Here is a 14,912-nt window from a genome sequence, read left to right as displayed (position 1 = left end):
AGAAAGGTTCAGCCCCGTGGCCCTTGCTTTGGGGAGTGCCGCAGGGCTTGGCGCTCTCTCCACTCCTTTTTAACATCTACATGAAGCCACTGGTGAGATCATCCGTCACCACAAGATGAGATATCATCAGTATGCATTTGTTTATCTCCATCCTGGTTGAACTAAGTGATGTTGTGGATGTTGTTTCACAGTGCTTGGAGGCTGTGGGGATCTAGATGGGGAACAACAGGCTTCAACTGAATTCTTAAGACAGAGTGGCTGTGGTTGCAGGGCTCTTCTGCATATGGGGGCTTACCATCTCTGGTCCTGGTTGGGTTAGCACTGCCACAGATGGACCCAGTGCATAATCTGGGGGTCCTCCTGGACTCACAACTCCTGCTCAAGGAGCAGGTGACAGTCATGGCTACTTGAGGGTCTTTGCTCAACTCCATGTTGTGTGCCAGTTGTGCCCTTTCCTGGATCAGGAAGCTCTTTTCTCAGTCACTCATGCCCTGGTCATCTCCCGCATGGACTACTGCAATGCACTCTACATGGGGCTACCCTTGAAAAGTATCCAGAAATTGCAACTGATGCAGAATGTGGTGGCACGGGCAATATGGGTGCCTCTGAAGCTGCGTATGTAACACCTCTGCTTCGTGAGCTACATTGGGTGCCAGTTTGCTTCTGGGTCCAATTCAAGGTGTTGGTTATGACCTTTAAAGCCCTCATGGCATGGGCCCAGGTTACCTGAGGACCATCTCGTCCTGATTACATCAACCCGTCCCACCTGGTCCGGCAGGAAGGGCATGTTACAGACCCTGTCGGCTAAAGAATTTTGACTGGAAAGGTCTAGGAGGAGAGTCTTTTCTGCTGTTGCCCCTGCCCTGTGGAACATCTTGATTTTTTTCAGATAGATACTCAAAACTCTTCTGTGGAGCATTTATGGACTAAGCAGATGCCACCTAGGTTGAATGTGATGTTGAGATGTGCTTTTTTTGGGTTTGACTACAACTTTATTTTATTCCAGAAGTTTTATTTTTATTTTACCGTGGATGATATATGTGTGTATATATATGTATATATTTAATTCTTAAATGGATGTTTATTGTACAATGGATGTTTTATTATAAACCACCAGGAGTCCTGCAGGATTCACCAATATACAAGCTGAATAAATCATAACCATCTATGTTTTTATTAAATTGTTCATATATTTATAGGGGCATGTTACAGCATGCAAAATTGTTTATATACTTTGATAGCCACTCATATTCTTGTTTATGTGAAAGTGCTTTATTCCTTGTATGAGAAACATTCATCTAATCCCAACAGCCCCAATATGGCATGTTCCAGAGATGTGTTAAACTGTTTCATCCTTTTCAGAGTCAGTGACCGTGCTAGTCTCATTTATATTTATTTAGAATTTTACATAAAGTAAAGGACAAATCTAAAGGAAAATAAAGAAAAAGGTGCAAGAAAATAAAGGAAACTAAAGTTATGAAATATAGTGACTTCCAACCTTCTCTTCAAGATGTTGACAAACCCATCATCTTCCCTCCCTCTTATCTCTTCCAGAAATCCCTTCAACACCACATTAAATTCGCATCTTTTTCAGTCATTAAATCCATAAACTATCATTTCATTTTTTTCTTCTTTTAGCAAAAAGTCCATTAAAGGTTTTCAGTCTTTTAAACAAGTACTTCTTGTTTTCTCCTTGACCAAACAGGTCAGTTTTGCCATTTCTGCTAATTCTAGCAGTTTTATGATTCATTCCTCCATTGTGGGAATTTCAGTACTCTTCCATCTTTGTGCATATAGTAATATTTCTGTCAGTACCATATGCAAAATTAATTTTCCATGAGTCTTTTCTAATTCAGTACCGATATGTCCCAATAAAAAAAGTTCTGGTTTTTTTTTTGCAATAGTATTCTTTAAAATTCTTTGTATCATTATATGTATTTGCATCCAGAATTCCTTGGCCTTTTCACAAGTCCACTATGCATGGTAAAATGTTTCATGCTTTTCACATTTCCGGTATTGACTTGAGGTACCTTTTTACATAGTGGCCATGCTAGTCTCCATTCATATGGAGGAAACTGATTCGGGAGAGATAATCCGTGAGAATTAAGGCACATGGAATAAGGAGAAATTATTCTGACCCTTTCCCTTTCCTTGATAAAAATATCTCTGTTGATCAATAGAAAGAGGTTTCTGTGGTCTCCATTTTTCTAAAGCAGCTTCCCCAAGGTTTCAGATAGTAGCTATGCTAGCTGTGAATGATAGCACTTATGCCTGGTATAGAGTTCAGTACATCTTGAGGACATCAGGGGAGATAGTTGGCTAACCCCCACCATTTTTTTTCTGCAGCTACCTGAATGATTTGGAGAGGATAGCCAGAGTGGATTATATTCCAACCCAACAAGATGTGCTGAGAACCAGAGTGAAGACTACAGGCATTGTAGAGACTCATTTTACTTTCAAGGACTTGCATTTCAAGTAAGTTCATAAACTTGTATTTTTATTTCCTTTGACAAAAAGAACTCATTTATAGCCAAAGGATAAAGTTGGAGTTTGGCTGTCAGTGCATGTAATACAGAAGTACCATGGTATGTATCTTGCAGTGAATGTTGTAATTTACAAGAGCTATATAGCATTTAAATTGCTGTACATTGTTACTTACATTTACTGGGAGGGAGGGGCTTGTGTGTCTGAGTGCAAAAGCAGGAAATAACACTTTTATATCCCAAAAAATTACTCTGAAACCACTATGTGATTCCTCACCTGTTTTGCTTTTAGCTCTAAATAGGCTGCTATGGATTGAGATATCCTTGACAATCTTAGCTGTTCAATAATGAATGAAGACTTCAGGGAAAGATGAAGAAGAAGATTCTGTTCAGGTTTTCCCCTTATGAGTGATACTTAGCAATGAAAAGGTCAGATCTCAGGCTCTTTTGGTATGGGAAATTTAGCATCAGTTTGATATGCAGATGAAAGCAGAATGTGTCCCAAAATTTGTGCAGTATATTCCTCTGCAGTCGCAGATTTTAGGCTGATCTAATGTTTGCTCACACAGTACATCTGACATAATCCAGTTTGATCATTGACATAGTTAGCTTCAGTCTTCTCTCAAGAAGTTAATACTCAGTTTTTTGGGTTTTTTTAGTTACCAGAGGAAAGTTTAAGAGGGAACTGATACTTAAAAAGAAAAGTGTGTGTGTATGTGTGTGTGTGCGCAGAAAGAACAGTGATAATTCAGATGGAGATTTAGATAGTGTGTATAAGTAACATCCACAGCAAAGCAGTTGAATTTGTGAGAGTTACAAAGCTCTCTAGGAAAGACAATACAATGGAAAAATATTCCTCAGATAGAGATGCCAAAGCAAAAGTTCTGTCAAAATGCCAAATCTGTTCTCTGCCATGACATTTCTAAATTTTTGCTTTACCTTTAACTTTAGTTTGCTCTCACTCTAAAGAACATGGAAATAGAATTGTTGTGACCATTTGTTAGTATGGAACAACACATTAAATCATCGTGTTAAACACAGAACCTTTATTACCTACCAATGCCACAAAAATTGCACACATTGCCTTATTTATGTATTTATGTATGTATTTATTAAACCAATTTATATAGCCACCCATCTCACCACAGACAACTCTGGGCAGCATACAACAAAGCTAAAAATCAATAAATACACTAAAAATATAAAAAGCAAAATAAAACAGAGAATAAAAGAAAGTTAAAATAAGGGAGCCACCTCACTAATTCCCCCATAGCTGGCATCCCCAGGCCTGCTGGCATAACCAAGTCTTAAGGGACCTCCAGAAGCTCAACAATGACAAGGCCAACCTCACCTCAGGGGGAAGAAGATTCCACAGTGCAGGTGCCACAGCAGAAAAGGCCTGCCACTTGGGGCTGCCAAATGTAGCTCCCTAGGTGACAGAACTTGTAACATGCCCTCTCTGCTGGATCTGGTAGGATGGGCAGATGAAATCAGGGAGAGGCAGTCCCTCAGATAGCACAGCCCCATGCCATGAAGGGCTTTAAAGGTCAACACCAACATCTTGAATTGGACCCGGAAACAAATTGGTAACCAGTGCAGCTTGCAAAGCAGAGTTGTAACATGTGTTCTACTAGAAACACACATAACTGCTTGCGCCGCTGCATTTTGCACCAGCTGAAGTTTCTGGATACTCTTCAAGGGCAGCTCCATGTAGAGCACATTGCAGTAGTCTAACCGGGAGGTGGCCAGGGCATGAGTGACTGTGAGTAGGTCCCTCTGATCTAGGAATAGGCACAACTGGCACACAATACGAAGTTGTGCAAAAGCCCTCCTAGCCACGACTGCCACCTACTCTTCAAGCAGGAGTCATGAGTCCAGGAGGACCCCCAGATTGCACACATGGTCTGTTTGGGGCAGTGCAACCCCATCAGGTACCAAAGATGGTAAAATCCTAGAACCAGAGGGGCTCAAAACCCAAAGCCACTCAGTCTTGCCAGGGTTCAGTTGTTCCCCATCCAGATCCTCACAGCCTTCAGACACTGAGATAGGACGCCCACAGCATCGCTTGCGTCGCTGGGGCAGAGATGTACAATTGAGTATCATCAGCATGCTGATGATACCTCACCCCATGGCGACGGATGAGCTCACCCAGCGGTCTCATGTAGATGTTAAATAGGAGAGGTAAGAGCACCGACCCCTGCGGCACCCCGTAGCAAGGGGTGGGGGCAGGATTGCTCCTCCCCAATCACTGCCGACTGGAACCGACCCTGGAGGAAGGAGGTGAACCAGCATAATACTGTGCCGCCCACTCCCAATTCTCTGAGTCGGTCCAGAAGGATACCATGGTCGATGGTATTGAAAGCCGCCAAGAGGTCAAGTAAGGCAAGGATGGACACACAACCACCTTCCTGCCCCAATACCAATAATTTTAAAAAGGTTGGAGTTGCAGCATCATTTTAAATGAGTGTGTTTTACTCAGAGACAAGGGCTTAATGACACTGGAGTTTGCCGGTCAGAAATGGTCGGCACTCCAGCAGTTTGGGCCCAGCTCCACGGGACGGGGTGAGCTCCTGTCCCTTGTCCTAGCTCCTGCCCACCCAGCAGTTCGAAAGCTATTCCATCTGCGAGTAGATAAATGGGGACTCCCGTTTAGATGGGAGGAACCGGCGGTGCTGCACGGGGGAGAAAAATACCAGTGCTGGCCGAACTCCGAATGCAGCCGGCACGAGTGATGATCGATGCGAGTGGTGAGAAAGATCTACGGAGGAGGAAAAAGCCTGGATGACCCCCTAGCTGGTCACATAGCGTAATAGATATATAGCGCTAACTGTAAAGATTTGTCACTGTTGGGTTTATATATGTACTTTGTGAGCCGCCCAGAGTTCCCCATTGGGATGGGCGGAGAATAAATCGAATGTATAAATAAAATAAATAAATAAATGGTAAACATTATGGTTTCCTAATGTGAGAGAATGATTTTTAGCATCTCCATTGAAAAACACACCTGAAGGAAAACAGGCAAAAATTGCATTAAAGAATGTATTAAACCATTAGTACAAGAAATATTTTAAAAGGTATCATGTTTTTTTTAATAACCTTCTTTCCCATATCTCACTAGAAAGGAAATAAATAGGTAATTTTGGTGAAGAAAATTTGTTGATGGTAAGGAAATTGAAGTAAATGGGCTGTTAATATATAAGAGCAAATGGACCTTACCTTCATTTGATTTGACACTTTTGTGTAAGACAGGCCAAAGGAAGGAAGTTATTTTGAAATTATTCTGGTCTTTTGCCCTTATGGTGAGCTACATTTAAATTTACAATCATTGGAATATAGAAATGAAATGCTTCAGTAAAAAGCAGTGACAGAGTGCTATGAAATGTTTTCACTAACAAAGTAATATATTTTCTACCAAGACCTGGCTGGTTTCTCTTCATTCTGTACTCCTTGCCTCAGCTGTAAGTCTAGGAAGGCTAGGTCCTTTTTACTCCAGGAACAATTACTTGACTTCTGATGAGTGCTTTATCTTTCTGCTGCCAGTAACATCCCTTTTTTATGGAGTTGCTATTCACAGATCTTACCAAGCTATTGAAGAGAGGTTCTCATAGTATTTTCACTTCTTTGCAGGGTACTTATACCATCTATGATTGTAGCACTTATTAGAAGTCATATTTACTATAGTTACCCAGGCATGTTTTCATATTCCCTAAAGATGTACATTTTCTTACCATGTTACCAGGCTGGGGGGTGGGGAGAGAGAGAGAGAGGTTACATTTGTTTGTTTGTTTTGTTTGTTTTTGTTTTTGTTTGTTCATTTATTTATTAAATTTATATGCCACCCATCTCCCCCAGAGGGTGAAACTTAACTATAGATTTGGGGTGAGACACCTGTTAAGTAGTAACATACAACTTAAATTCTTATTTATGGAAACTCTGAGAGATCACACTACAGTTATTAATTATTTAAAAGATTTATGTGCCACTCATTTTCTTAATGGCTCTCGGTGGCTTACAAATATACAATAAAATATGTAAAAACAAGATTAAAATATGAAATCCAAAACTAGTATTTAAAGTCTGACTAAATAAGTGTTGAGACACCTCCTAAATTGTAATTAGGAGGAGGTGTCATTCTCTGTCAGCAGCATTGTTCCTGAAAAGGGGCCCCACCATGAAGAAAATAGAATTAAAGTCAAATGCTTCCATAGCAATACTTTTATGAGATGCCACATTAGACCTAAGAGTGAGAGATGGATTATATGGAAATAGGCAGTTCAGAAGAAATTATGAGCACTTTGAATTGCATTCAGAAGGCAACCAGAAACTAATGAACCTGTTTCAACATATATGTAATTGTTCATAGAGACACCATACATCACTTGACCTAACTGGCCTAACAAAGAATGCCCTAGAATGGTCCATTCACTGAAATGAGGTCTCTCTCTTTCAGGTAGGGTTCCACCTGTATTATCAGCCAACGTGGATAAACAGGTCCTCCTTGACACTAAAATTTTGTTGCCAGCATCGTTGCTGGATCCACAAGAACCCCAGGCTGCAAATTTGTTTCTTAATTAAGATGTCAGCCCCATACAGAACAGAGTTATCTCCTTAATTATGAAATTCAGCTATTCAAATCAGCAACTCCATTTGCTTGAGTTTAGCTTATTCTCCCACATACAGTTATATAGATCTCAGAAAATATCAAACTCCAAATTTGCAGGAAAGAAGAAATATAGCTATTTGCCATCAGCATTTTGATTGCAGTTAGTGCCCCTCCACACACACACACACACACCTACACCTGGGGCCCACTTTGATTGGGAAGACTTCTGCACAGGCAGCCCTATATCCAGGAAAGTGGAAGGCTCCTTGTTGGCTGGCATGCTCCAATCAGCAGGCATTTCCGAGCCTCCTCCTCAGATTGTGACATCCCAGTACTCAGTATTCTCTTATGTAAGTGTTCAACAACCCTCTCCATTCATTGTTTTCTTTTTCTTCTCTCAGTCTGGTTTTGGGATAAGTTCTTTCTTCTACTGAGTTAACAGGAAGGATAGTTCACAGACCATGTCTGGATAGAAAATCAATTGTATTGCCTCCCTTTAGGATTTTAAATTGGTATCCATATCCCCATCCTGAGTAAGCCAAATGGCTCTTTTCCCCCATAATAACAGTGCAGATATTCTGTTTGTCAAAACATTTCAACATCACATCACTAGCATACTAACACACATATTCATGTCACCAATGAGCATACCTCTAATGTTACCATAAAATTTCCTTATATATTTATTCATAAATTTGGTCATGGATTGAAATCCCTAATCCATGGCATAATTGTATATTTGCAAAACTTCCAACTTTTTGAAATAATTTTGAAGCAAGGTCCAAGTTGTTGCACCATATAACATCAACTGTAGTTTAATGATGGATAGATGTAGATATTGGTAGCTGTTTTGATGGATAGATGTAGATATAGATGCAGTTTGATGGATAGATGAAAATATTGGTAGCTCCAGAGGCACCATGTCAGTGCTCCAAAGGCTGAGGCAATCTGGCTAATTCAGTTCTTGATATCAGTTGTGGCAGCTATTTTCTACTTTTGGACAATTGAGCTGAGACATTTAAATTGCTCAGCTTGCTGAATCAGAGTTCCATCAAAGTGGATGGTTGCTTGAAAGCCATCATTTGTGAATACCTTGATCTTGTCAGTACTGATGGTTAAGTGATATGGATAAGGAGCAGTTTTTATATCAAGCAGGATATCATAAGTTTGTGTTTCACCATCTGTAAAAATCATGCTGGAATCAGCAAACATTTGATCTGTAATGAATTTATCTTGCCTAAATTTGATATGTACTGGCTGCCAAAGACTTTCTGCATGACTGTGTTTATCACAGTGTTGAACAGCAAGGGAGATTCAATACAACCTTGCCTTCTACTAGTATATACAGGGAAGCCATCAACACAGACAGAACTTTGTTCTTCCTCATGTACAGGTAGTTCTTGATCGTTCAGTGACCGTTCAGTTATAACGGCACTGAACAAGTGGTACTTACGACTGGTCCTTGAAGTTTCAGCGGCCCCAACACCCCTGCGCTCATGTGATCATGATCTGGGCGCTTGGTAGCTGGCTCACACTTACAACAATTGCAGCATCCTGTGGTCATGTGATCACCATTTGCAACCTTCCCTGCCAGCTTCCCACAAGCAAAGACAATGGGCAAGCTTGCAGGGAAGGTCACAAATTGTTCCAGTAAGTTATTCCTACCCTCCCCCACTCAGCAGCAGCCACCCCCAGCCCCACCACTCTTGCCTTGTGCCACGCTTTACCTGCTTGTGAGCTGCCTGGGACTCGCTTCACGACCTGTGATCCTTGCTTGACGATGGCTAGAGGGATTGTTGGGTTTGCTGTTGCTAAGCAATGTAGTCACATGATGTGCTTTACGACTGCATCGCTTAGCAACTGAACTTCTGGTCCAAATTACCGTCATTAACTGAGAACTGCCTGTACCTGCTGCAGGAGATACTATTTTAGCCGGTATACGTTCTGTAGTGAGTAATTTTCATAACACTGGCTAATGTACACTGTCAGCTGCTGCAAAGTCAATGAACCCAGGGATGACTTCTTTCTACATTTAATGTATTCCTCAAGTAATTTTGATATACAAATATTTGGCCATAGCATCCTCTTCCAGGATGGAAATCAGCCTATTTTTCTCAAGCAATATCTCTTCTTTTCTGAAGCTTTTGTTGGATTACTTTCATAAATATCTTACCTATAATTAATACCAGGGTAACCCCATGATAATTCTTGCACTCCTGATTGTCTCCTTTCTTGAAAATTTGTACTTTTATTGGCTTTATCTACAAATTTAGTATTTCCTCAGACTGCCAGTTCATTTGAAGGAGTGAGGGGACAATTTAGCATATCACCATCAACCTTTACTGATTCTGTAGTGACTTCATCACTACGGAGTAATATGATGTATCACTAGAGAAAGAGGTTAAAATATATTTATACTTATAACTGCTGTGAAGAATATTGGAAGCCACTTTATGTTTTTCTTTCTTTTCTATTTTTTCCTAACTTTTTTCTTTACTTGCACTTTTTGCTTTTTCTTTGATTTCTTTCTTTTTTCTTCCTCTTCCTTACTTTATATTAGTTTGCGTTAGTTTTTAGCTTCTTGTTTAAAAGCTTTAATAAAAATTATTTAAAAAAAGGAAGAGTTTTGTAGTTTCACTCATTCATAGTGTTTGGGTGTGGCTGCATTACAAGCGGTTCATTTCAGTTGCAGTTGTAGGATTGCATGTAAAAGATTATAGTCAGGGCCACAATCAGTGCCTCTCATTGACCAGACTTCCATGAATGATGTTCAAAAACGGCAATTGATTAGGAAATAGTCAAGGAATTATACACATTTTCCACTGTGTGACCACTATCTTAATTGATGTTTTAGTGGGTGCTGAAATAAGCTGTTTCCAATTATTAGCTCATTTACTGCTGCAAATGATAGGAGGCACATACCATTGTCATTCTTCTCTCCAACACCAAATTTGCCCAGGATTTCCCAGCCTTTTCGATTGCTGCCAACATCGGCATTTCAGTCATCAGCAATCAAGATTAATTCCTTTTACGGTAATGAATCCAGGATCATTTGTAACTCTGCATAGAATTTGTCTTTTGCCTTATCTGTGCTTATTTCTGTAGAAGCCCAAGCTGTGGTTATATGTGATTTTAATGTTCCTGAAAGGGACAGAGCTGCTAATCAACTTGAGACTGTTTGGAAGCTCACAGTACTTTTGAAGGCTATGCAGTCTACAGCAAGGCCAACGCTCTGCATGATTCTTGCCTGCAGAGCAGTACAAGATCATACAGTCATCACTGTTTGGTATGTCGACATGGACATTTCCAGATCCAGTGGGTCGTAATTCTGATAATACCACAATTTAAATTCTATACCAAAACAGTTCACAAACTATTATTTCATAATGTCCTACCTAGAGGCAAGTTCAGACATTTCTAGTAGTCAGTTTAAGATGTTTCCTTGGCTTCAGTTTTGAGTTGTGTCTGGCCAGTTGGATATTTTTCATCAGCATCCTGACCTCAGTCATCTGACAGTGCTAATGTGCCCGCTAAAGCCCTGAATGTGGTAGCATTATTCTCAGTCTGACATTTCTTTTCCATTCCAAGAGGTTCGTGCCTGTTTTTATGGTCCCTCGACAGGAAACCAAGCCTCCTCCTTTATCTGGACTTGGGGACAGATGCAGTTCCCTGCAGGTGGAATTAAGTTTGTCATAGATGGAAAATATTAGGGATTTCAATCTATGATGAAATATAAAATGAAACAAATTAAAAATTGTGCTGCAACCAACCTGTGATAGCTGGGAAGGCATAACAAGTCACTGAGAAATGCTGAAGAGCAAAAATCTGGCCTGCAAATCCTCCGTCTTGCATAAATCTTCAGAAATTTTGCTTATGGCCATCTCTTAAACTTTTTCAGTCAGAATGCTTCCACCTTTCCAAGTACAGTTGACTGACTAATCCCCCTTTAGGTTTTGCAATTACTTATGCAGAATTTCTGTTTGTATTAGGGGAAGAATACCAGCCTTACTATCAGCCTTGTAAGACAATCCAGACAAGAAGCACACCTAGAAGTACTAGCTCTAACTTTATTGTAAGGTTATGTTAACAGAATCTTGCAATTCTGAAATACATCTCTCCCTCCTTGTCTTTACAGTCCAAAAAACTAGGGAGGGTCCCTTCTGAGATGTTTGCCATGCCCCCATTCCTTTTGTGGACTCAGCTGCCTCTTATCTGACCATTGCCTAGTCTGCATTGTCTCCCAGGATCATTCCCACATACCATTATACTTAGTCATTGGTCACAGATTTAGTTTTCACAAATGTGTTAAGTTATAGAGCCATTCCATAACCAAACTGCATCTATATTTTAAGACTTCTTGTACTATGCCATCTACACCTGCAGCCTTACCATTTTTAAATACTCTACATTTATGATTTCCTTTTCATCATTTTTTCCTCCTTGGACACTAGTATTTATAACATTTGTTTTAATTCCATTGTTTTGACATAACGCTGTCATTCCCCTGCATGTGTCTAAAATTCCTTCACCTCAGCTTTATTCCCAATCATTATTTTTAATTCTGTTAGTTTTCTGGAGAGTCCTTCTTTAGTTCTCTTCACCCATTTCCAAAACCTTTTTATTCCCCATCAGAATCACTCTGCATTTTCCCTGCCTCTTTTAATCTTAATGATTATTTAGGCTTTCTTTGACTACAATCTTTGCAATTATCTTTTTATTGCTATATATATTGCAATATGTCTGTCCTTTTTAACAACTTTCTGTGATACACTTTTTCCTTACATTCACGCCCTTTTTCACTTCATCATTCAATTAAACATCCTTTATAAGCCCCCATTACCATTACTACAAGACTTCAGTGTCACTCTGCAGTGTAATTCTTTTGATTCTCTTCCAAGCTTCCATATCCTTTTTCTTTACATTCAATTTTTATTCATTTTGCTGGAAAATTTGTCTTTCAGTGCTTTCTCATACAGGATTCATGCTTTCTCTTCCTTTAGTTATTCTATTTTCATTGTAATTTCTTTCACTTCTTTCCTTTTTTTTATGTCCATTTTTTTCCCAATCAAAAAGTGGACTGTCTCATGTTCAGAACCTCTTCTACCGTTATATCCTTTTCAGACTTTTATTATAAATAAAATTAATAATGCTTTTAGATCTGTATGCATTTCTTTCCTATGTGTAAATATGGATAGACATCTGCTTCAGACACATATTTGAAATGCACACCTTTTTTCTAAGTGGATGTTCATTATTCATTCTTGAGTCTCTGAGTGGCCCAGTTTCTTTTTCTGTACTCTTGTTATTTTGTTCCAGTCCATCTATTCGTGTCACCTAGCAGAATAGTTTTTTCCCCCAAGTTGTGTCCTAGATTGATGCAACAGAAAGTAAAGCAATTTACAAGTCTGAGAGCTTTTATTAGCATGTTGTAAATCTTTCCCCAGTAGCTGAGGCTGAGCTAAGGGCTGATAATTTAGAGAGAGAGTAACAAAGACTTGGAGAGTTCAAAGAGAGGTTACTTGCTTTGTAAATTATGCCAGTGTCTCAAGCTGCTAGCTTGAAGAGTTTGGATTCAAGAATGCCAAGAGAAATCCAAGACAGTCCGTAGACAGAGCACCAGAAAATTCCACAGAAGCTGGTCCAAATGTCACACCAGAGATCCAGTCACAGGGCAGGAAGAACTTAGAGCAGTACATCATGGGAATACAGGTCAGGAAACAGAAGAGTTGTTTCCAACAAGGATTGGGTGTCTGGAGCACACAGGCAAATAACTGCCAAGTAAGGTAATTAAATGATGACTATGTGTGGTCAATGAGGGTGCTATTATGGGAGCTTTAAACATCATGCTTCTCAGAGGAGTCAGTTTAAATATTCTGCTGCCAAAAACCAGGAGTAATCAGTTGATATATGTATAGTGAATTAACTTTGAAAACAACAGATATTTTGATTCTTTTCTGAGAATTATAGGTTGGTTAAGTTGTTTTAGTACATTTTTTCCATTGGAAAAACTTGGAAGTATGGAAGTACTGAAGAGCATTCAAAACAATATTTGTGAGGAAAAAAAATCTTTTGGGTAATAATGGTAACAAAGAGAGCCTCGTTGAAGAGGTTTTTCTGCCTCTCCATCTCCCTGAAATATGGAAAAGTTGTTGAATACTTAACTGTACAGAATGTGATATTAATCAATTGTAGAGAATGTGATTTAATAAAGCATGCTTTACTAAAATCCTGATGTGTGATGTTTTATGGGGAGGAAGGTAGTGTTTGCTTGCATGTTAGTTGATTGCCTAAAAATGGAATTCCCACTCTGTTTCCTCTCATTGTTCAGCCCAATGGTTGGCTTGCTCCTTGGTGTTGGTGGCCTGTCTCAACAGCCATGTTAAGGCTGGCAGGAAGCTATTCTGAGAACACTGTTTCAAGTTATAAGAATTCATACAGAAAGCTTTGGCAGGGAAGGGAGCTCACCCACAGCAATGCTTCCTTGCCAATTCTTAGGGTCCGTTTGATTTCCTCCCCCTCAGTACTGACAATCTCCAGGCAGAGTCTACTTAATAATATTTCAATGTTGTTTTGCTATGTATTGAATTTTTTACCTTATTCTTTCTCCAGGAAGTTTAGGGCTGTGATGTGTATATGGTTTTTTGCATACACATATACAAAGTGATATAGTGAGAATTCTATGGATAGTATTCATCATGGAGAAAATCTGTGTGGTCACTAGGAGTCAAAAACAACTTGATGGCACATAATCAGTCAATCATGTCTGGTATATTGTGGACTCTCTTGGAAGTTACAGCAGATTTGGGCAGAATGAGTTTCAATATGGTCAAGATATTTTTAAGGCATTTCTTGAAATCTGAAAGTTCTGTCTCCCCATCTCCATCCCTACTGCTGCATCAGGCATAATTCTCTCCTGGCTTCAATTTCCTGGTATAAAAGTGTCTGTGTGTATAAACTTCCTTGATTGTTTTATATTCAGATATTTTCCGTGGAACTGTCTGTCTATAGCTATGCAGTTCCAAATTCTGTTTTTAAGCAGCATTTGCCATTCAGTTTGATAAGGATGAGATATTACAGTGCATTGAGAATTATTAATTCATATTGGGATGCCGAAATGTGATGGCATCAAGTTCAGAAATGCATTGAGTCATCAATCTAACATATGATCTTCTATAGCAAGAACTGTCTGATGGTCTCAGTCAACAATAAATCACATACAATCTTTTGCTTGCTAACCTGTATATTAAGGGGGAAATTGCATAAGTAATATTTGGTAATATTTTTACAGTTGGAGGAGATTATAGAAATGCTGAAAAAAATGCAAAAAAGATGGACTCTGAAGATTTAAGAGCTGAACACCTTTCAGATTTGTTATTGAATCTCAGTGAAACCTGTCAGTTTTTATTATTGCCAATACATTGTGGATCAATTATTACCTTGCTTTCTTAATGAGACTAAATTTAAATCTATTGCAGCAAATTGAAAAAAATCTATTCAGGGAAGGGAATTAGAAAATAATTGTTTTAAAAACTATGGAATTAATTTAGGCATATCATGACTGAAAGACCCTGTTCATCTTTAAGTCTTACCTGCCCATGAAGGGAAAAAGAAAGAAAGAGGTTTCAGTGTTAGTATCAAGTACACTTTAACCCAAACAGGAGCATATTAGTAAAAATATCTATTCCTTTTCAAAAAGATGGAGACATTTTTCAAAAACCAAGAGACACAAAATGCTGTTTCAGACACCAATTTCACTTAAATTACAATCCTAGCTGTGGGATTGGGGGGAAAAAGAACAAACCCTAAATCTTTTGATGGATAACATC

General features: G+C 39.2%; 1 protein-coding gene across 1 annotated transcript in view; it reads left to right on the top strand.

The window, feature by feature from the left end:
* Positions 1–14,912, top strand: part of GNAI2 (G protein subunit alpha i2) — a 121,095-nt gene that overhangs the window by 89,984 nt on the left and 16,199 nt on the right. Inside the window, exon 5 of the mRNA XM_088133999.1 lies at positions 2,347–2,475. Coding sequence (XP_087990125.1) covers positions 2,347–2,475 — 129 coding nt within the window. The remainder of the gene's footprint in view (positions 1–2,346; positions 2,476–14,912) is intronic.

Source organism: Python bivittatus, unplaced genomic scaffold, assembly GCF_059951505.1.
Source record: "Python bivittatus isolate LINGU-HERP-01145 unplaced genomic scaffold, Pbiv_v1 ctg000080_np1212, whole genome shotgun sequence".
NCBI lineage: Eukaryota > Metazoa > Chordata > Lepidosauria > Squamata > Pythonidae > Python > Python bivittatus.
This window is presented reverse-complemented; position numbering and strand designations above follow the sequence as displayed.